This window comes from Lemur catta, chromosome 22 (genome assembly GCF_020740605.2).
Source record: "Lemur catta isolate mLemCat1 chromosome 22, mLemCat1.pri, whole genome shotgun sequence".
Lineage (NCBI taxonomy): Eukaryota > Metazoa > Chordata > Mammalia > Primates > Lemuridae > Lemur > Lemur catta.
The window spans coordinates 10,939,190-10,960,656 of NC_059149.1; the positions used below are offsets into that span (position 1 = coordinate 10,939,190).

At 43.1% G+C, this 21,467-nt stretch overlaps 1 protein-coding gene across 1 annotated transcript in view; it reads right to left on the reverse strand.

Moving 5' to 3' along the window:
- UNC5D (unc-5 netrin receptor D) overlaps window positions 1–21,467 on the reverse strand; it is a 494,392-nt gene that overhangs the window by 168,839 nt on the left and 304,086 nt on the right. Inside the window, exon 4 of the mRNA XM_045535353.1 lies at window positions 7,590–7,693. Within this exon, the coding sequence (XP_045391309.1) occupies window positions 7,590–7,693 (104 nt within the window). The remainder of the gene's footprint in view (window positions 1–7,589; window positions 7,694–21,467) is intronic.

Genomic DNA, 21,467 nt, shown 5'->3' on the forward strand with positions numbered 1-21,467 from the left:
CTTCTTCGCAGGGCTGAAAGCGTGTTAGATGCTGCCGAGTTTTCAGTTTTAATCTGGTTCTCCAACCACAATGGGGCCTTACCTCTTTCTCTGATTATTAAAGCTTCCAGAAGTTTTAAAAACAAAGAGGAAGAGGAACCACGGATGTCACAATAATGTCTACCATTTATCTAGTATGAGAACGTATGCCAACTATTTTGCATATTTTAGGGTTTCTTTCTTCTTTGCCTCATAGCAGTCCTACAAGGAAAGGATTTTTCCCATTTTCAGAGGAGGAGACTGAGGTTCATGGTGGTTAGTAAACTGCACGAGGAAGTCAGAGTCTGATGCTGGGTTGTTTGACTCGAAAGGTCATACTTTTTCCCACTGTGCCGCATGGACAATCCTTGGTTCTGTCCACATTCCCCAACGAGGTAGTCTGGGAGACATAATCCTGTGACAAGGACACCAGGATGCACTTAGCAGAGGACATCTGGGGCCCTTCCTGGCAATGTGATCTGTCAGGGCCATGGCCAAACACAGAGAAGACTGTAGGGAGGGTGGAGATTACCCTTGATTCTTGCACTGCCCCCTTTTCTTCTCCTATGTGGCCTCCTCTGTGAAACTTTAGGCACCCAGTACCCTCCTGTCTCCTAGGATATAGCATCAATCCTGGGCTCCCCACCCCTGGAAGGACAGAAAGCTCCCAAGATGTCTCACCCCAGGCTTCTTGTGCCCCTCGGCTCCCAAAGCATCCACACTCTCAGTGCTCTGTTCTTAGTTTTGCTATCAGATCACCTATTTCAAACAAGGAGACACAGAATATATAGCAAAATTAGGATCAGAATATTAGCTAAGGCCGGGCGCGGTAGCTCACACCTGTAATCCTAGCACTCTGGGAGGCCAAGGAGGGTGGATCGCTCGAGGTCAGGAGTTCGAGACCAGCCTGAGCAAGAGCGAGACCCTGTCTCTACTAAAAATAGAAAGAAATTATATGGACAGCTAAAAATATATATAGAAAAATTAGCCGGGCATGGTGGCGCATGCCTGTAGTCCCAGCTACTGGGGAGGCTGAGGCAGGAGGATCGCTTGAGCCCAGGAGTCTGAGGTTGCTGTGAGCTAGGATGATGCCACGGCACTCACTCTAGCCAGGGCAACAGAGTGAGACTCTGTCTCAAAAAAAAAAAAAAAAAAAAAAGATTAGTTAAAAGAGAATTTAATCCAAAAACCTGTATTTGTAAGCATGCGGTGCAGGCAGCACAGCAGGCAGATAAGCTATCACTGGCCTGGCCATTTCCAAGCCTCAAACGGCCTTGGGGAAAATAAATAAACCCACAGTCCCATTAAAACCAACAAATAAAAACAAACAAAAAAAAATGACAGAGAAAGGAAAGATGTGAACTTTAAAGTTAGGTTGGGCTGACACCCGGAGTCTCAGTTCTTGTGCTTCTGAGTGATCTGAGCTCAGACAAGCTGCCTTAGGACAGGCGTGGAAACAGGGGTGGCCTTCCAGCAGCTCACGGCGTTCCTCTGCAAAGTAAAGGAAATAACAGAGAAACCACTCGACATCACTCTTGGCACATGGGGACATTTCACAAATGGTGGCTCTTCTCACTCTTACACAAACCACTTTCTCTCGTCACATAGATGAGTTTCCAAGAAAGTTCCATGTTGCAGAGAGAAGGCTCTTGCATATGCCTGTGCATATGAAATACGTCTGTGAAAACGAGACTCAAACATGTCCCCAACGTGCCTTTCAATTGTCAAGTGGAGACTGCCTATTCCGCTGAGGGACAAAGCCAGCTGATATACCAGGGCCCTGCCAGCCACATCCCCTTCAGTCATGGCCCTGTGGGCTCCACAGGAGGTAGGAAGGATGGGAAGCAAGTGGTGGCACGGTGGCCTGCTCAGGGACGATAACTCTGATAATATCTCGCAGTGACAATTACATGACTGACCAATTTCCAAGCGCACTTCCCAATTACTGCCATTAACTACAGGACCCCCGCATCGCTGGGAAGTCAATAAGCACAATTGCACACTCTCAGTGACCTGGACCACATGACAGGTGTTGGCAAACGTCCCCATGGTGAGGGAGACCCCGACCGTGGAAGGGTCTGAACATTTTCACTTTCATTCTCCATCTCTGTCCTCTCTCTGCTTTCTTCTCCCATCCTATGTTCCCTTCAACAAAATCACAGACCTTGGTGGTCACAAATTACTCTTGCTGAAAGGACAAGAGTTGTAAGTGTGGGTGTACAGACATTGGTAGTATTCCCCCCATGATGAAATGAAATTCCTCGGGATGCTGTCCCACGTTAACCTGATGCTACGAATGTCTGTTAGAGCCTCACAGTAGCCCATTTAACCCACAATGTAGCTGAAACATCCTTCATGTCCACCTACAATCCAAAAGTTAAAAAGCATTTTAACCTAAAAATTTATAAAAGCATTTGCCCCTTTCTCAGCTCAGAATTTCTGTCTTAAACCATCCTACAGCCCTGCCCGCTCCTTGGAATAAAACTCTACTTCATTTCAAGCTGGCCTGGCTCTGAAATGTATTCCTGAAAACACACACAGCACTAAGATGTGCAACGTGGTATGATGCCAAAGGTAGAATGGGATTTGAACAGAGCTGAATAGCAGCCCTCAAAATTCATGTTCGTAACCTAAACTTTTGTACCCCCATAATATGCTGGGAAAAACAAAACAAAACAAAACAAAAGCTCATGTTCGCCTGGAACCTGTGAGTGTGACCTTATTTGGACATTGGGTCTTTGCAGATATGCTGAGACCTGACCCAGAATGTTAAGATGAGGCCACACTGGACTAGAGTTGGCCCTAATCCACTGGCTGGTGTCCTTTCCATAAGAGGGACGTTTAGACACACAGAGACACAGAGAGGATAATGCCACGTGAAGATGAGATGGATGCAGAGACTGACGTGTCCACAAGCCAATGACACCAAGGATGGCCAGTCACCAGCAGGAGCTGGAGACAGGCAGGGTACAGATGCTCCTTCAGAGCCCCCAGGAGGAAGTCACCCCGCTAGCACCTTGATTTCGGGCTTCCAGCCTCGAGAACTACGAGAGAATACATCTCTGTTGTTCGAAGCCTCCTAGTTGGTGGCAATTGGTTACAGCAGTCCTGGGAAGCTGATGAAGACAGTGAACAGCTACGGTCTGGAAACGTGTCAGGACGGTAGGGACCAGAAAAGAAAACTGACTTTCTGATACGTCTACACTGTGTTCCCCTCTTCGCTGTTCAGCAGCTCTCGCCAGTATTTTCCCACCGCCACCGGATCGTGCTGCTACTGAAGGTTTTTCACATCCTGCTCTGGTCCTTGTGGTGTCAGCTAAGAGGCACCATCAGGAAGCAAATGAAGAAAGAAACAAACTGAGCCAATAAGCAGAACTCATTTACCTTCACGAGTAGAACGTCGGGGCCAGGAAGATGCGGGGATGTGCAGAGTTCAGGCCTTCCAAATAACTGGACAGACAGGCACGCGACTTTCTTCCTAGATGCCAGCCCATTTTCCCACGGGAATACCCTCCACCAAGCACAGTCCTGAGCAGCCTCAGAGTCCCAGAAATTCATAAATCACGTGCAATCTCTTGCAAGATGCTTCCGTGTTTGTGTGTGTGTGTAGGGGGTGAGGGTGAGTTTGTACGCACACGTGCACGCTCCAGAGTGGATTTTTGCTTTTGGCTATTACCTCACCAGATGGTATATCCCTTCTTCCACTCTCTTTTGTTCTTTCCTTTTTTTAATTTACATCTTCAAAGAAGCACCTGGGGAACGTTTACCTCACTTGCTAGCACCCAGTAATGGGAGGGGAAAAAATAATCCAGTGGATTTCGCACTGCGGCTAATCCTGGCCTAACCTCAAATATTCATCAAGATAGTCCGGAAACTAGTTTTCATTCATATTCAACAAATACTTATACAGTAGCTGGGTGTGAGAAACATAGTTTGTATTTTTAAAATTAATTTATTTTTTAAATCGACAAAAATTGTATACATTTATCACAAACACCACGTTGTTTTGAAACAGGTACACACTGGAATGGCCACATCGAGCCAATTAACATATGCCTTTGCCTCACATACGTATCATTTTTTTGGTGGTGAGAACACTTAAAGTCAACTACTCTTCCTGGTAACTTTCAAGACTAGAATACATTGTTATTAACTATAGTCACCATGTTATACGAAAGATTGGTAAACATATTCCTCCTACCTTGCTGAATATCTGTGGATTTGAAGACCAACATCTTCCCAATCTCGCCCCACCTGCCCCGCTCAACACCTGGTGATCCCCACTCTACACTTCACTCTAGGAGCTCAACGTCTTTAGATTCTGCTTGTGAGTGGGGTCAGGTCACATTTTTCTTTCTGTGCCTGGCTCATTTCACTTGACATAATGTCCTCCAGACTCACCCACGTTGTCCCAAATCACAGGGTTACTGGATAGTATTTCCCTGCGTGTGGACATCGTATTTTCCTTATCCATTTACCCCATGATAAACACTTACACCAAGTTCATATCTTGGCTATTGTGAGTAACGCTGCAATGAACATGAGAACGCAGATATCTCTTTGATACCCCGATTTCATTTCCTTTGACTGTATACCCAGGAGTGCAACTGCCGGGGCACGTGGTGGTTCTATTTTTAGTTTTCTGAGGCACCTCTGTGCTGTCCTCCGTAATGGCCACACTCATTTACATTCCCATCAACAGAGCAACATCCTCACCAACCCCTGTTATCTTTCATCTTTCCAACGGTACTCACGAGAAACCCTGTTTTATGTTCTGGGCATACGGTGATGAAAAAGAGTAAACAAAAATTTCCCTCATGCAACTTAAATTCCAGTAGGGTAGAAAGAAAATAAGCAAAGAAAATACAGAATGCTTGTGATAGCAGATAAGAAGGAAATGTAAATCAGGGAAAAGCTCTGGAGTGGGAAGGCAACATTTTCAACGGAATGTCCAGAGCAGCCTCCCTGAGCAGGTGATATGTGAGCAAGACCGGAAGGAAAAAGAGACAAAGCATTGTAACAGCTGGAGGAGAGTGTTCCAGCAGAGGCCAGCACGTGCAAAGGCCCTGAGGTAGGAGCATGGCTGGTGCACGTGAGAAAGCGTGAGGAAGACAGTGTGGCTATACCTAGGTCAGGTGTGGAATAGTGGAAGATGATGGAACAGCAGCCCACACGGTATTGGGTCTTATAGGGCACTAAATGAACACGGATTTCTACCCTGAGTGGTCTGGAGGATTCCGAACAGAGCCCTTAAATGGCTGCAAGACCTTCGGTAGGTCATTGGTCTAAGTATCAGTTTTCCTGCCTCTAAAATGCAAATGCTGTGTCCTGCAAATATCTAAGTTCTCCTCCATGTGTAAAAATTGATTACTAGACAAATGCTAGGTTTCCACAGGCAGATCACTAATAAAAACATTAACTTCCTTCCCACTGACCCTTCTCTACTGCTGCTAAAGTTGACCGTGGTGACCCAGCACAGAACTAGAAGGGAACATGGGAACACCAGGGGACTGTTTCACGCGGTCGTATGGCAGAGGCTAGACATTTTTAAGCATGAAACATTTGGCAAATTGGGATTTCTGACAGATGGGCAGTGAAGGTAAATAACTGTAGCTATTGGGAGGCAGGGGCAGGAGGATCGCTTGAGGCCAGGAGTTCAAGACCAGCCTGGGCAACATAGCAAGACCCCACCTCTAAAAAAAAAAAAAAAAAAACTTAAAAATCACACGCCTGTAATCCTAGCACTCTCAGGGAGGCCGAGGCGGGAGGATCGCTTGAGGTCAGGAGTTCGAGACCAGCCTGAGCAAGAGCAAGATCCCGTCTCTACTAAAAAAATAGAAAGAAATTAGCCAGACAATTAAAAGTATATATAGGAAAAATTAGCCGGGCGTGGTGGCTCATGCCTGTAGTCCCAGCTACTTGGAAGGCTGAGGCAGGAGGATCGCTTGAGCCCACGAGTTTGAGGTGGCTGTGAGCTAGGCTGACTCCATGGCACTCTAGCCTGGGCAACAGAGTGAGAATTTGTCTCAAAAAAAAAAAAAAATTAAAAATCAGCCAGACATGATGGCCCAGCTACTCAGGAGGCTGAGGTGGGAGGATCACTTGAGCCCCAGAGCTTGAGGCTGCTGTGAGCTATGATCAGGGTACTGTACTCCAGCCAGGGCAACAGAGCAAGACCCTGTCCCTAAAAGGACAAAATAAACAACAACCTAAAAAAAAGAACAGCAGATACCAAGTGAGACTCTCAATAGCAAGCGGGCCATCCTGAATGAGATTAACACATTCCCTCGTGCACTGAACGCCTTGCTCAGGAAACAAGGGCATGCGCTTGGTAGGGAACCAGAAGGCAGCAAAGGAAGATCAATATCTTTTTGTTCCACATTAAACACAAATTTAAAAATAAGCATTTTCCTTTCTAATCATTTCATACCACGCATGGACCGTTCACTTTAATTTTCAAGTCCGTTTGCTTCACTTCTATAAACCATCTGAGCTTTGAATAGTGTCCACCCAGCATGCTTTCTGCCCAAATGTGCCAGTGTGTGTGTTTTTCCATTCCCCTTCATTTTCTCTCCTCTGTCCTTCCAATCACAAAATCCCAATTTTGCTAAAATGCGAGGCACAGGCTTCTGTTTGTTTTGTTTTCACTTCTTGGGTTGTTTTTTTTTTTTTTTTTTAATCTCTCCTTCTCAGTGAATAAATAGTAGCTCTAAAGCCAGTTTTCTAGCTTCCCATAGGAGAGCTAAAACTGGACTATCTACTGCTAAACTCAGCCCTATGTTGATAAATTTATAATTTCTCATTCTACTAAGCATGCCTTCTACTTAGTATTTTTCCTCCAATAACAACTATACTTCTAGTCTATACATCTTTTCATCATGGTTAAATGATTTAGAAAGCCTTCCTTACTACCACCGTATGTTATCAGTGACAGTTTTATTCTAATAGCACGTTAGAAGTCCCAGATCACATTCAAGAAGCAAACAACGTAGAGACTCCGGATTCTAGACGTCCCACTGTGAAGGAAGGATAACAGATTAGAGACCTGTGGCTTCATCTCACTTCACATCCCCAATGCCAGCACCGTGCCTAAAACGTAACACACGCTCAGTGACTATTTGCTCCAGGGACAAGTGAAGAAGGAGCAAGCACCAGTGAAACTCAGGGCGATGGGCTTGTGACCTCCTTTCTCTGCATGCTCTTCCACGCAACTGTGCCTGAGAAAGCTCAGGGGTGATCCGTAAGCCAATGTGCATATCAGAGTGCCCTGATCGGGGACAGAGAATGACACCTGTGTGGTCTGAGGTCACCAGCAGTAAGACGCAGATCCATCCCTACCCAGGCTGCCTAGCTAGGGCTCTGTGTCAACAAGGAAGTAGCTGGGAGAACAGTTCCTCTTCCAGCTTATTTCCTGCACGATTTCTCCACCATCTTTAGCAACTGGGTCCAGGCAGCGAGCATCCTAGACAGTCTCTTTTCCTTTCCTCGTGGCCATGCTGGACCACGCCCTCCCTCTTAGGAACAGGGCTGGTTCCTCACTGCGACCAGTGCCAAGGGTCTGTCTGTCTTACCTCTGCTGCGGGGACTCCCTCCGGCGGGCGGCAATGCAACACGATCATGCCTTCAATGGGGACCTCTCTTCCTTGTGGGTCCTGTTCAAAGTTTTTCCGTAAATCTGCAACAGACATATGAGATAGGTGACATGCTGGCGTTGCTCCAAGACCAGGCTTAATCACATTTGGTCCAAGTACAACAAATTCGTGAGCTCAATGTCACAACCTAGATACACACAGATAAGCAGCTTGTTTCAGGAGTTCCAGAATACAAGAATCACATTTTTCCCAAATATCCATAAACACATTTGAAATAACCTTGGCAGAAGAGTTCCTAACGTTCTATATCGATATGAAGATGAAAGAATTAACCGGGAAAGCAGAAAAAAACTCAGAACACCTCATTATTGCATGAGTCTTTGCAGAGTTATCTGCTGCACAATTGATGAAACACGTGGTCTAATAAATTACCATCTACACTATTATGCAGTTGAGATGCACATGATTTTTTTTTTTATTAACTAAAGAATGTATTATTAATCTGTAACCTCTGCCATTCCCTTAACCCTCTAGGGGGCTCTAGAAGATGGTAATAGAGTTAGATTACCTATTAGTCTTTTTATTTGTAACCAGGGAGAAGGGGCAACATTCATCCACAACAAAATCTATAACCTACCCAACCAAACACATAATTAAAAAACAAAACGCCCTCCAGTCAAACAGCAATGCTGGGTATCAGGGTAGTGCCCTTCATGGAAGGCTCAAGGCACGTTGCAAACAAGCTGCACTATTAACCTTCTACACATGGAAGGGTGACACGTGGAGAGGTTAATTGGCATGCCAGTGGGCAGAGAGCATCGGTGCCAGCGATGGGTAACAATGCACTAAGCTTTCAGACACACAGGCTGACTGCTAACCAGAAAGGCCTTCTCAGGGGAAGGGACATGCGGGGACAGTTCAGAAAACGAGAGAGGGAACTTCCCTTGCATTCCTTTCTACTTGTGCATATGCTTCATTAAAAAAAAAAAAAAAAAGGTGGGGACCTGGCCTTTGCTACTTTGGAGGTGTCATAACACTTTCATAATCTTGCAGCAAGAGAGTAATTCTTACTGTCACTTGAGAGCCCAGGATAGCAGAGCAAAGACAGGTTTGTTTACAAGTCTTCCTCCACGTAAAAGATTTCTCCCTCCCTCCCTGACAATGTATTTTTCTTCAAATTGAGTATCTCAAATTACAGGCTGGGAATTTATTGATTTAATTTTCTTCAGTGCTTACAATAACATGAAATATGTCCCCTGTAAAGAGCAGAGCTCTAGAATCAGTTATGTCTTTATAAATTGTATAAATACATTAAAGTTGCTTTTAGCAAGTCCAAAACACTCAATGAATAACAAGCACGGCAATCCAAGTATTTACTTTCCTCTGAATTTTACTTTTAATGCTGTTCCCTCCCAGAGGCGACCAATGTCTTTTGTCAGCAGCGGTGCTATCTATTCAGAGGTCTTCGTGAGTATATATATAAACCAAAAGATCTTAAAGGATTGGAACTTCAGGTGGGGGACAAGATCCATTCTCCCATTTCTCTGCTGTCCCCCGAGATGCAAACTCAGCTTGCTTCTATCCGAGATCCCTAAACTGCCACAGCCCTTATGATTCAGAACTTCTGACGCCAAGTGGTACGAAGGTCACATAACTGACAACAAAACTGTGCCTAAGGTATACTGTGAGTAAACCCAGAATGAAAAAAATCTCAAGTTTCCTGCATAATTCAGCCACAAATCCTCCTCTAATGTCCCACAAGGGATCTTTGGGTCAATCCCAAAGATTCGGGACTTTATGACCCTGTTATTCATCGGAATCATATTGCCATTAGTCTACCATAGAGTGAGAGTGACTCCAACATATGAGATACCAGTTTGCTAATGGAAGGAGCTGGGTTTTGTGGCTTATTTTATTATCATTCTTCTTCTTTTTTTTTTTTTTGTCTTTTTTTTTCTTTGCCTTGATTGCTTCATTTTCTGAAAGAAATTTCTCTCAGTGCTGCTAAATGAAGATGGCCATTTTGACAACACCAAATAATCTGTATCGAACCAGATGAAGCATGAAAGACCAATAGTGGAAATTTCTATTTATCTTCTACTTCTATTTCCTTTCTTTGCTCAACGGAAATGGAAAGGTAACAATGCTTAGTTTATAGTTATTTCCAGGATTTACTACATTAACTACTTAGCAAGTGAAAAGATGAGAGTGAAGTCATTTTCCCAGCCTCCCAATAAAACAAGTAAATACATATATTTGTGTATGTGTGTATGTGTGTGTATGTGCACATACATTTCTGTTCATCATCTGCTTCTGTGTCCTTCGCTTGTGCTCTCTGCACATATATAGAAAACCTATTGGCACTGGGACCTAGGAAAGGGTGTTATCCGTAAGCAAGATACATCGAGAAATCTCTAAGTACATCTCACATGGGCAGGATGAGATTGAAGAAAGGACCAGCCCAACCTGTTGTTTTTCCCAACTGAAACGGGCAATCCCTGGAAGACCCCCAGCAAGAAGCACATTTCACTCCCCCATGTGGAAACAAAAAGATTACAGACAAGTGGGGGACAGGGAGCAACCGCAGTGTCACATATCTGGATCCAACAGAGGTAGCAAGCAGTCGACTGGGCACCAGACACTACAGCAAGTGAGAAACCCAGGTGTCACCCAGTCCTGGCTACACCTGACACTGGTGCCAGGACACGGACGGACTCCTAAGGAGGGCAAACTCCTGAGTCCTAAGGAGGGTAAACATACAAGACAAATTCCAGTTAGCTACTGAATGTACTAAAAATTATGGAAATAACCTTCTTAAACACTCAGTTTCAAACGCTTCCAAGCTCTACGTATGATTCTCCCCACAGCCCACACAAACTGATTATTTTCTGAATTTGCAATCCAAAAGCATGACCACCCGATGTCCGTTTTCCAAACTAATGGAAAATGACTCAAACTAATGAATTGACCATTTGGAACTATGTTAGTTCCGAAGGCTTGAAAGATTCAGACAGGAACTGATCCAACTTCTAATAGTAGGGGAAAAACATCCCCCAGCCATAAAAAAAGAATTATACTACAAAAATAAGGGAGCAAACTATAGAACTGAAAATAGATTTGTTTCTTCCTCTAAAAAGACAAGAAGCAAGAGGCATTTTCTGTTAAAGATAATTTCTAATTTAAGTTCTTTAAAGTCAAAAGGAAATAGCAACTGAGAATCTAGAGTAGGGAATTATAAATAGGATAACATCTGAAATCAAGAAACCGCCACCATGGAAGAAAAAATTATAACTGCTGAATGAGAAGTGTATATATATATACATACACACACACACACACACACAGAAGACAGTAAACAGCATATTGAACACTGCAGAAAACTGAACCAGTGTAACAGAAGACAGGCGTATTTCAGGATCCAATCAGAAAAACAGAAAGCACGCCAGCTGGTGGAACAGGAAACATGAATGCAAGGAATTGGCAAGGGTGGGCTGCAGGACCCTTGCAGGCAGCCAGATCTGAAAAGGAGCCCAGGTCCAGCTGCACCAACTACAGACAGACCCGTGGATTTAGACATGGGAGACCACTGTGTTGGAAGCCAACACTAGCCAGTTTCAGAAACACCCTCTAGAGGGGCTCTTGGGACTATCTGCTCCATGTCTCTCTGCCTTGTTCGATCAGTTCTGCTAAGGCAGCTCTATGCCTGAGATGTTCACCCCCATATTCCCAGTGCCCACTGCAGTTCCTGATCCAGGCAGGTCCTTAATAAATACATGTTGACTAAATGAGATAAGAAGAAAGTGATCAAGTGATAATGACATTGCCAGGAAAAGGATGAAATAAATGACAAAGATAAATGTGGAGATAGAGAAACACAACATTAACTATGACAGGATTTTGGAAGGATACAACAAGCTGGAAGAAAATAAACAAAAATCAATTTAATAATAAGAATAATAATGATAGCTCTCTGAGCTAAAAAGAAAAAGGCTTGTTTTTGCCAGAGAGTTTATCAGACATAAAAGGAAAAAAAGAAAAAACCCTAGATAGACGCCAGTTGAAATTTCAATTTTTAACACAATAAAAATATGAAAATAATTTTAACAAGTATCTTTGCAGAAAATAAGCAAAAAGTAATTAATAATAGAACAAAAATTGGGCTATGCCTAGAACTTTTCCCTATATTATCTCATATACCAGAGTACAATTAATTAAATTCTATAAAATTCCGTTTTTGACTTTTTTTTTTTAAACAGAAAAAAGCATGAGTGCTAATTTTCTACATCCAAATAAGTTATTGTTCATGAGTAAACTAACAACAGTATGGTCTCAGGCATGACAGGGCAATGAGATTGTCATCAGTCACATACTGCCCTTCCTGAAAACATTATCTTTTAAAATAAACTCATGGAAAATGATTCAAATTAATGAACTGAGTATCTGAAAGTTGTAGTATTAAAAAACCTGGCAGTGGGCAATGAAACCACTTAAAAGTTTTAAACATACACATTTTTATATTATAACTAAAACATGCATGTAAATGTCCAAAAAGAGATCTGGGAAGAGAAATGTATAACATATCATAAACATGCATAATAATTAATGGCAGGACTTAAACTGCTGGATGATACATTCTAGAAAATCACTGCGAGGCTGTGCACACTGGTGAGTAGAGCGAAGTCTGGATCCTGAGTATTATCTGGGAATGCCACTTACTGGCACCTTGACTCAGTAGGTATCTTTAATCTCTCTTTGCCTCAGTTTCTCCATCTGTAATACAAGGATAGTAATTTCCACTGCATACAGTTTTTTGTGAGGATTAAACGCTAATATATTTAAAGTTCTTAATTTAAGAGCACTAGGTGCATAACGGGGCTTCATAGAGGTCTTATATATTAACTAGATCCTATTATAAAGCCATAATGATTAGAATGGGGTGGTTTTGCCATAAATCAGACACAAGTTAATTATGAACTAGAGTATTTTTCAGAGACGTTCAAATAAAAAGAATAATTTAGTATATGATAAAAGTGAGACATAAATTAAGTGGGAAAAGGTATTAGGATTACTAATTGCCCTTTGGGGGTAAAAAATAAAAACAGATCTATGTCTTGCTTTATACCAAAATAAATTCCATACTAATAAGAAATAATTTTTACATGAAACCACAGCAGTAGTAAAGTATTTATTGGATCTTAGGAAGGAGAAGGCCTTTCTAAGCCGAAAATGGAAGAACGAACCCTTAAGGAAATGACTGGTAGATATTGTTTTGTCAAAATTAAAATTTATGTTGGAAACATTAGGAGCAAGATTATGGGCAGAAGGTTTACAGCCTTAATACAAAAGAGCTCTTATGAAACAAAATGAGAACAATAATTACCCTCAAATAAAATGAGAAAGGGGCATGAAACATAATTTATATAAGACACAAATGGCTTATAAAAATATCTAATGGGGCCAATATCACTAGTTATTAAAAAATGGTCATTTAAAAACCATCAATATATCTCTTTCCTCTTCCAAATAGACTTAGTTTTGTTTCTGTTTGTAAATGATAATTCCTAAAATTAGAATGAGTATGGAAAATTAGATAGGCTTAAACATCGCTGGAAGTGCAAATAGGTATACCTGAAGAGCAAGCTGTACTGTAAATCAAAATTACTTTAAAAGTTCATCTGTATGGGCGTTATCTGATGAATGGATAAACAATATGTGGTGCATCCGTGGAATACTATTTAGCAATGAAAAGGAATGAACTATTGATGCAACATGGATGAATCTTAAAAACATCATGCTAAGTGAAAGAAGCCATTCATAAAAGGCCACCTATTGAATGATTCCATTTATAAGAAATGTCCATAATAGGTAAATCCATTTAGTCAGAAAATAGATTAGTGGTTGCCTGGGCTTGCATTTGGGGATGGGGAGGAGGATGGCTAATAGAAATGGTTTTTGGTGTATTTTTTTTGTTTGTTTGTTTATTTTATGTGTGTGTGTGGGGGGGGGGATGAAAATATTTTAAAATTGACTTTGGCGTGATGGTTGCCCAGCTCTGTGACTACTGAAATTGTATACTTTAGATAGGGGAATTGCATGTTATGTGGATTATATCTCAACAAAGCTATTATTAAAAAGAATTCATTCATATGGTTCCACAATTCTACTTTTAAAGTTTTCTAAGAACATCATTAGAGAACTACACAGAAAAATGTGTGCATGGTGATACTGCTCAATTCATCACTTATAATGCTGAACATGTACTAACAACCTAAATATTTAATACTATAACAGTGGGCCAGGTGTGGTGGTTCACACCTATAATCCTAGCACTCTGGGAGGCTGAGGCAGGAGGATCACTTGAGGTCAGGAGTTCGAGACCACCCTGAACAACACAGCCAGGCCTCATCTCTACAAAAAATAGAAAAATCAGCCAGGCATGGTGGTGTGTGGCTGTAGCCCCAGCTACTACTTGGGAAGCTGAGACAGGAGGATCACTTGAGCCCAGGAGTCTAAGGATGCAGTGAGCTGAGACCACTGCACTTTAGCATGGGAAACAGAGCAAGACCCTGTCTCAGGAAAAAAAAAAAAAAAGTAGGAAGGGTTAATATCTTTAGGTGTGTTCACACTGTGGAATACTATGCAGACACGAAAAATCACAAGCTCAAAGTATTTAAGATTGCAAATAAATGTTCATACAAACTGCTAAACAAAATGGTGCAGAGTGAATGATCTCTTTCATTCGTATTTTCAGTAGAGTTAAAATCATTCTCTCCCAACTGTAGTAACTGTATTAGAGAAAACATCTCATACTTCCAAAGAAAAGTAGGCACATGTGCATGAAACACTTGTTTTGGTAGGGAGCGCTTCTCTTAATTTGCCTTTAGGTATTTAGTAAATGTGCAATAGCCTCCTTTATTCACTCCCACTGTTAGTCATGGGCTGGACACTGTGCCAGGCAGTGGGGACACACTACTGAACATCCGGGCCCTCCCACAGCACATGCTCCTGCAAGGGGAATAGACATTAAACAAGCAATTAAGAGGTACAGGGCTGAGTGACTAGATAGAGAAGTAGGAAGTTCTAAATCGATGAAGCACCGTGGGACCCACCTTAATCTAGTGACTGCAGTAAAGTTTCTCAGCAAAAGTTATATCCAAGCTGAGACAGGGCATCTCAGAGCCCACATAATACACGCTAGACCTCATTTACAGTTTGGATCCAACTTCTACCGGCTTAGATCATCATGCCCATGCCCCCTCTTTTACATATATATGATTTCTCATTTTTTTTCTTGCAAGTCTCTGTAAAATGCTTGTCTTGCTAACTCCTTTTCCTTAAGTTATCATATCACATAAGGACACTCTTTTATTAGACTTGTCTGCTATTCAGATATATCGAGAAGGTAGAGCATAAATAGATTTCCACCCTCTGATCTCACAATCAGGTACACACACATGGTCCATGAGAAGAAAAACAATAACTGTCACATTATTCTGTAAAAGAGAACTGAACCAAACTGCATATATATATATGCATAAAGATTGAATATTTTAAGGTGTGGTTTAAAAATATGAAACCTTATCTGAAAATAACTGGTGCGGGATTAGCATCTATGTTGTCATAGTTATAAGAAACACTTTAAAAACAAATTATTAAATATGTCAAGGATTTGCCACTGGATAATTATGGGTATGATAATGATCTTCTTTATTTGTTTCTGCATTTTCCAAAATTTCTGTAATGAATATGAATTACTTTTAGAGCCACCAAAAATAACGTCCAAAAAAAAAAAAAAAATCCCTCTTTTCTATGAGTTCTCAAGCATCACTGTCTTAGAGCAAACTGAATCAGAAGTGAGAACTACATTTTGTTTCATTTTATTGTACAAAGTTCCACTCCTACAATGTCTGTCAAAGAAGGAAACAAGAAGGACCATATCCTTTAGTAAATTGTGAATTCCGAAATATCCTTATCTAATTTTATTTTAGTTATGGGAGTCTGCTCAGGTGGACAAAACTTTTCATCAGTTTCGTTTACTGCTTTATGTCTGGTACCAGGAAGGTATTGACTTGATCAATATTTGTTGAATGAATGAAGAAATGTGAGTTCCCACTTCAACTCACCTGAATGATCCTTATGCACTAATACGCAACCAAGTGTCTGGTAGTTAAGATGGCAGAAAAGCAAAAACACAGATAAACGCAGTAGGCACTACAGTGATGTTCAAACACACATGAACATGTGTGTGTGCATGTGTGTTTGAACCATACCAACACCCATCCGCACAGACCAACCTGGAGCCTGACTCTGTCTAGTTCTGTTCCTTCTTCACCCTGTCACCCTGTTCCTCGGCAGAATGCCAACAAGGCCCAAAATGACGACCATCAAAGACAGCAGAGGGGAAGAGGAGGGAGAGGTGAGGAAGGCAGGTACCTGACTCACCTGTACATCCCATAGTCAGTAACAGGATTACCCACAGTCAGCAGTACCTGCCAATAAGTAGTACATCTGGGGCCAGGTCGTGGGAAGCATCAGCCTCCCCTTGCCCACCCTATGCCCTACTTGGCCTTTTTCTCATTTTCCTTTCATGCTACTATGTTAGAAGAGTCATTGTAGCACAAGAAAATCAATAAAAATTCAATTCTGAATAATAGTTCTTTGCAGCTCAGCAACACCAGGGAGTTATCGGCTCATTCAGTGTTCTGGCAGTTAATGCAATGAGATAAAAATAATTTACTCATTCAAACCAAATCAGCCAGTGAAAAATCGTACTTTTTTTTTTTTTTTAATAGTCATAGTAGAAGCCATTTGTTAAGATTGCAGGAGGAGGCTACCATGTCCCATTAGTTGCCCGACCACACTGGGATTCAGACCAGGGCTGAATCTTCCCCACCCATATTGTTCTGAAGGAACAACAGACCACATTTGTCCTATACAAAAGGCATTTGTAACTGAGCCAAACACAGATCATCTGTGGTCATCAAAGGGCTGTTCGCATGCAGAACAGACTCGCGCCAGCAAAGCACAAGTCCAGGCCTGGCCTCTCTGTTCGGTTCTGCTTCACGCCCCAGGCCTAAGCAGTTACGGCCTCAGAAGTCAGCTCCTGACTCCAGTTCCCAAGGGAAAGCATGCAAAAGGTCTCCTGTTGGGTCGATTCTTTCCTCATCGTCATAGTCTCTTGTATTTGGCACCATGTAGGTGCTTCTCTTGCCAGCCTGGCTTAAACTCTCTGTGGGTTCTGTACAGTTCTTGACGGATGGATCAGTCTTGATACCAGGCTGCTCCTACCTTTCATGTCTTTGGTTTTGGCTCTTCCCGTTCTGACTGCAGCCACGTCTCCTTGAGGGACAACTGGCAATGAAGCACAATTCCACATACAGATGCCTATAGGTCAGGGGCACGTACAGGTGACACCTTCCTAAAACCCGAGTAGTGCAACCCTAGCTCCTGCTGAATAAATCCTGCAGCGACAGCGAAGGGGACCACCTTGGGCTGTAGTGGGATCACACTGGGACTCTCCACCCTCTCCCCTCCCTCGGGGCCAGGCAACGAGCAGACTCTGCTTACTGGGACCGCAAGGTGATTGGCGGATGCCAGGGTCTCGTCATGCTGGGGGCTGAGGCTCCTCAAGTCTGTTTCTGGGACCACACGATAACTCTGAGGCCCTGTGCCACCCCCTGTGCTCTGCAATCCCTCTGCTGGCAAGTTGCTATTATCAATAAGGCATTTGATAACTAGCACAGTTGTCATTATCCTGTGCTCACAAGTAGCACAGTTTGTCGGGTACCAGTGGAGTTGCCGAGGGAGTAGCTGTGGTTGTAGGGAGTAGCATGCCGGTGGCAGGGACACGTTATGCTGGGTGGAGACAGCTGCAGTTTTCCAAAATGCTTTGAGAACTAATTTCACCTGTTCTCTGTTGAGCTACTCTCAGCTCCATAAATTCCACTGTGTTTGGCCTCTTTTGTTCATAAGGACAAAAAAAAAATACCTTCAGATTCCATCAAGAAATTGAGGATTTACCAAAAATTAGGAAGGCAAAAATCTTAATTATGAGTCTAGGACTGACTGGAGACCAAGAAAGACCACTAGAGCAGGCTTGCAGGAAAGAGTAAGCACACATGCATGTCCTAACGGGACTGCAACATGACAAAACAGGGGGATAAAGACATCAGGGTCATTCTCTTCCCTGGGCTATTTCATGGTCCTCTTAGCACACAGGTGGCTTCTGTCACTTCTGCCCCTGCTACCTAATCCCCTCTTGTTCTTCTGTCTCCATGGCCTCAAGTGCTCCATTGCCTGCGTTTGCTCTTGGATTCTGGTGTCCCATGGCCACTGCTGCCTCCTTTTCTTTTTGTGCCTTGCACCTTCAGTTGTCACTACCAACTGCTGCTTCTCTTCCACTATCAGGTTAGACTGAGAAAAGAATCTACAAGGCCATAACCACTTTAATCCTTCTTGAGTGAGTCTCTCCTGCTGAGTCCACTCTGCAGCTCACCTGCCTGGGTACATTCTTTGTCCCGTGGACATGACAGTGGGCACAGGTGGAACACACGGCACCCGTGCCTGCAAAGCCACTCGGCACTATGTCCCCCAGCAAGGGAATAACGGGTGGGAACGCTACGGAGGGACACCAAGCCTGTGCAAGGGATGTCTGAGGTTTGCTCTGTCTCCAAGTTCAACGGAAGGCACTGTCTGTGTATCGACTGTATTGATAAAGGACGCTGAAGTTTGACCTGGAGGGCAGGTCCCAACAACCTTGTAGGAAAAGTCGTTCATTGAAAACACAGAAGTTCCCTGCTGCCTTGCTTTTAAGGCATTAAATCAAGTGACAATACAGCTGATAACTCACCTTTTGTATCTTGTCATCACCTTCCACTAAAGCTATAGGTATGAAATATCTGTAAGTTCCATATCATGCACATTTCAGAGCACTATTGTTCTGTTCACTGTGTGCTAATGGGGAAATTGAGTCCTAGATGAATGCAGAAATAGCCACTGAATCAAAATGCTTTTGATTAAAAAAAACCACCAAAAAACAAAAACAAAAATTTCAATGTCTGGAAGCACCGTCTGCACCAGGCTGCTGAGTTTCCAAGCAGGACCCGGAAAGGTCATGCTGTTCATCTTTCTACTGTTGGGATTTCCTAACCTCATGTTGCTGAAGTCCCAAATCTCCCACAGGCAGCAACAGAGCTCCTTTGCAGCTCAGCATCCTGATGAACACTCAAATGCAAAACAAACCCCATGGCTGATGGCACAAAGTTTAAGAGCAACACAGACATGAAGAATCATCCCTGACTTTCCTGCCTGCCCTCTGAGGCTTTCACAGGAAATTAGAGAGATGGGAACTAGCAAAACTAGCAATGAGTAAAGAAATGACCTAAAAATATATATCAAAATCACCTTTGTTCCAATACCCACCATCTCGTTATAATTCAGTACCAGTCCTGGTTAGGGATGAAAGAATAAAAAAAGAGGGAGGGAAGAGTCAAAAAGAAAAAGCCAACCCAGCAGCAAGAAGAACTATATTTTAACTGTTATTAGTGTCGTGGTCTTTCCCTCACCCCACATGTCTCTGAGGCCAGGAAGGTCAATGAGGATAAGATGTGGCCAGTGTCACGGGCATGTAAACACTGGAACATGCCACCATCTACCTGACACCTCCTCCTGCTTGGCCGCATACAGCAACCGAGTGGAAGGACAAGGAGACTGTGTTTTGCTTTTCCTAAAGCCAATCATGCCAGAACAGGAAGGATCCAAGAGATCACCTTGGCCAGAAGTTGTTCACCTTTTCAGGTAGCAAAATCTGTATTTTAACTAAGTCTTATAAGGAGACCTAAAAACTAATGCAGATGAAACTAGAATCAAGAAAGAGTCAACCACTCGGAATGGGGGGGTGCTTTCTAAGAAAACAGAATGATAAAAGGTTCTGAAATAGGAGCAGTTGTGTTTATACGGGGAAGAAAAGAAGTCCCTGTGGCTGCCAGGTGATGGGAAGCACAGTGATGCAGGTGGGGGTGGGGGGGTAGAGGGTTAATTCCTGTGGGGCCAAGAGTTGGGGGTCTGGAAAGTCACTGAAAGACGTTCAGAAGCTGTGGGAACAGCATGCTCTAGTTTGCAATTTTTAAAAGAATAATTCTGGCTGCTGTGTGGACAGTGGATTTTAAGGCAGCAAGAGTGGCAGCAGCGAAGAGATTCTCACAGTAGAGAAATGATGACTGACTGGGCTGGGTGGGGAGCAGAGGGCAGAGTCAGGACATACTCTGGGGGCAGGGGTGGCCCGATGTGCTGGTGGATGGGAGGCCACTGAAGGAAAGAGAAGAATCAGATGCCCCCTGGGTCTTGCCAGGAGCCACTGCTGAGGCAGGAAACACAGAGGAATAAACACAGGCTTGCAGCAGCGCGGATGGGGTGAAAACCAAGAGAGTTCTCCTTGGGGCATTTAAATCAACCTGATACGCCTACTGGATGTCCAAGTGTATACAGCAGGGTGGGAGATGAGGTGCTCTGTGAACGTGAGTATAATCCACACATAGACAGCACAGAAAGCCACGGAGTGAAAGATTTCACCAAGGCAGAGACAGCGGATCAAGGAGAGAAGAAGCTTCTAGATGAAACTCTGGAATACTATGGTATTTAGAGGGAGGAAGAGGAGAAATCTGCACAGAAAACTCAACTGTGGTCAGTGGGGAGCAGGGAAACCAGAAGACAGCAACATCCCTAAAGCATTCCTGCACCCTCCCAAGAGATTATGGTTCCAAAGGTCTCGAGTGAGGCCCAGTAATCTTCACTTTTAAGAATTTCCCACACGATGCTCACACGTGGCAGGTACTAGGAATGACTAACAGCACAAAGCTGAGAAGTTGAGCCCAGAACTCAAACCCAGCTCTTCTGATCTTTCCCACTTCACTCTGTCACTCCTATTCCTTCTTTATAGATTTTTAAAATATAAGCCTATCTAATCTTCATGCTGGTATCAAATCACCATCTCCTTCTCAAACGATAAACCCCAGCTACTGTTCCAGCTCCTGTCTCTTCAGTCCAATGTTTGGAAAGAGTTGTCTATTCCTCCTCCACTTCCTCATCTCCTGTGGATTCCAGATCCACTCTGATCTCATATCACCCTCTCTCATCACACTGCTTGGCCCAATCAATAGAGGCCTCCATGGTGTCAAATCTAATGGGCACTTCTCAATTCTTTCCCTAATCTTTAGATCACATCCACACTACTGACATTTATTTCTTCCTAAGTATCTTCACTCCCTCTTGGATCCCTTAGTGCCTCCTCCACTTACTGGTCTCTGTCTTGTTCACGGGCTCCCTGTCCTCTGTTCACTTCTTGGCCACCTACGGAGTGTTGCTCATGGCGGGCTGTTCTTTCCTTCCTCACCAGCAGTGTGAGAGCTGGAGAATGTGGTACAGTATGGAAAACCATCATAGGTGTTTCTGGTGAAACCTTGTTCCTCCTACCTTCCTCATAAGAGATCTACTTTCCTACCTTCCTAACTACCACCGCCATGCCAGTGACTCCCCATTCTGTATTCTTCATCCTGCTCTTACAACCCTGAGCTTCAGGCTCATAAATATAACTGCATATGAAAACCATCCACTGAATGTTCTAAAGGTACTTTATACATAATATGGTCAAAAACTGAACTCAGTATCTTGCTCTCCAAACTGTTTCTTTCTACTCTACTCACAATCTACTTAATGGGATCAGCACCAATTCAGTCACTCGAGCTAGAAATCTAGAAAATCTGACATTTGTAGGCGTCCCTAAACTCCCATCTTACTTCTAGCTCGACGTCTAAGCAGCCACAAACCTTCCTGAATCCTCAAAGTCATACCTTCTTCTTT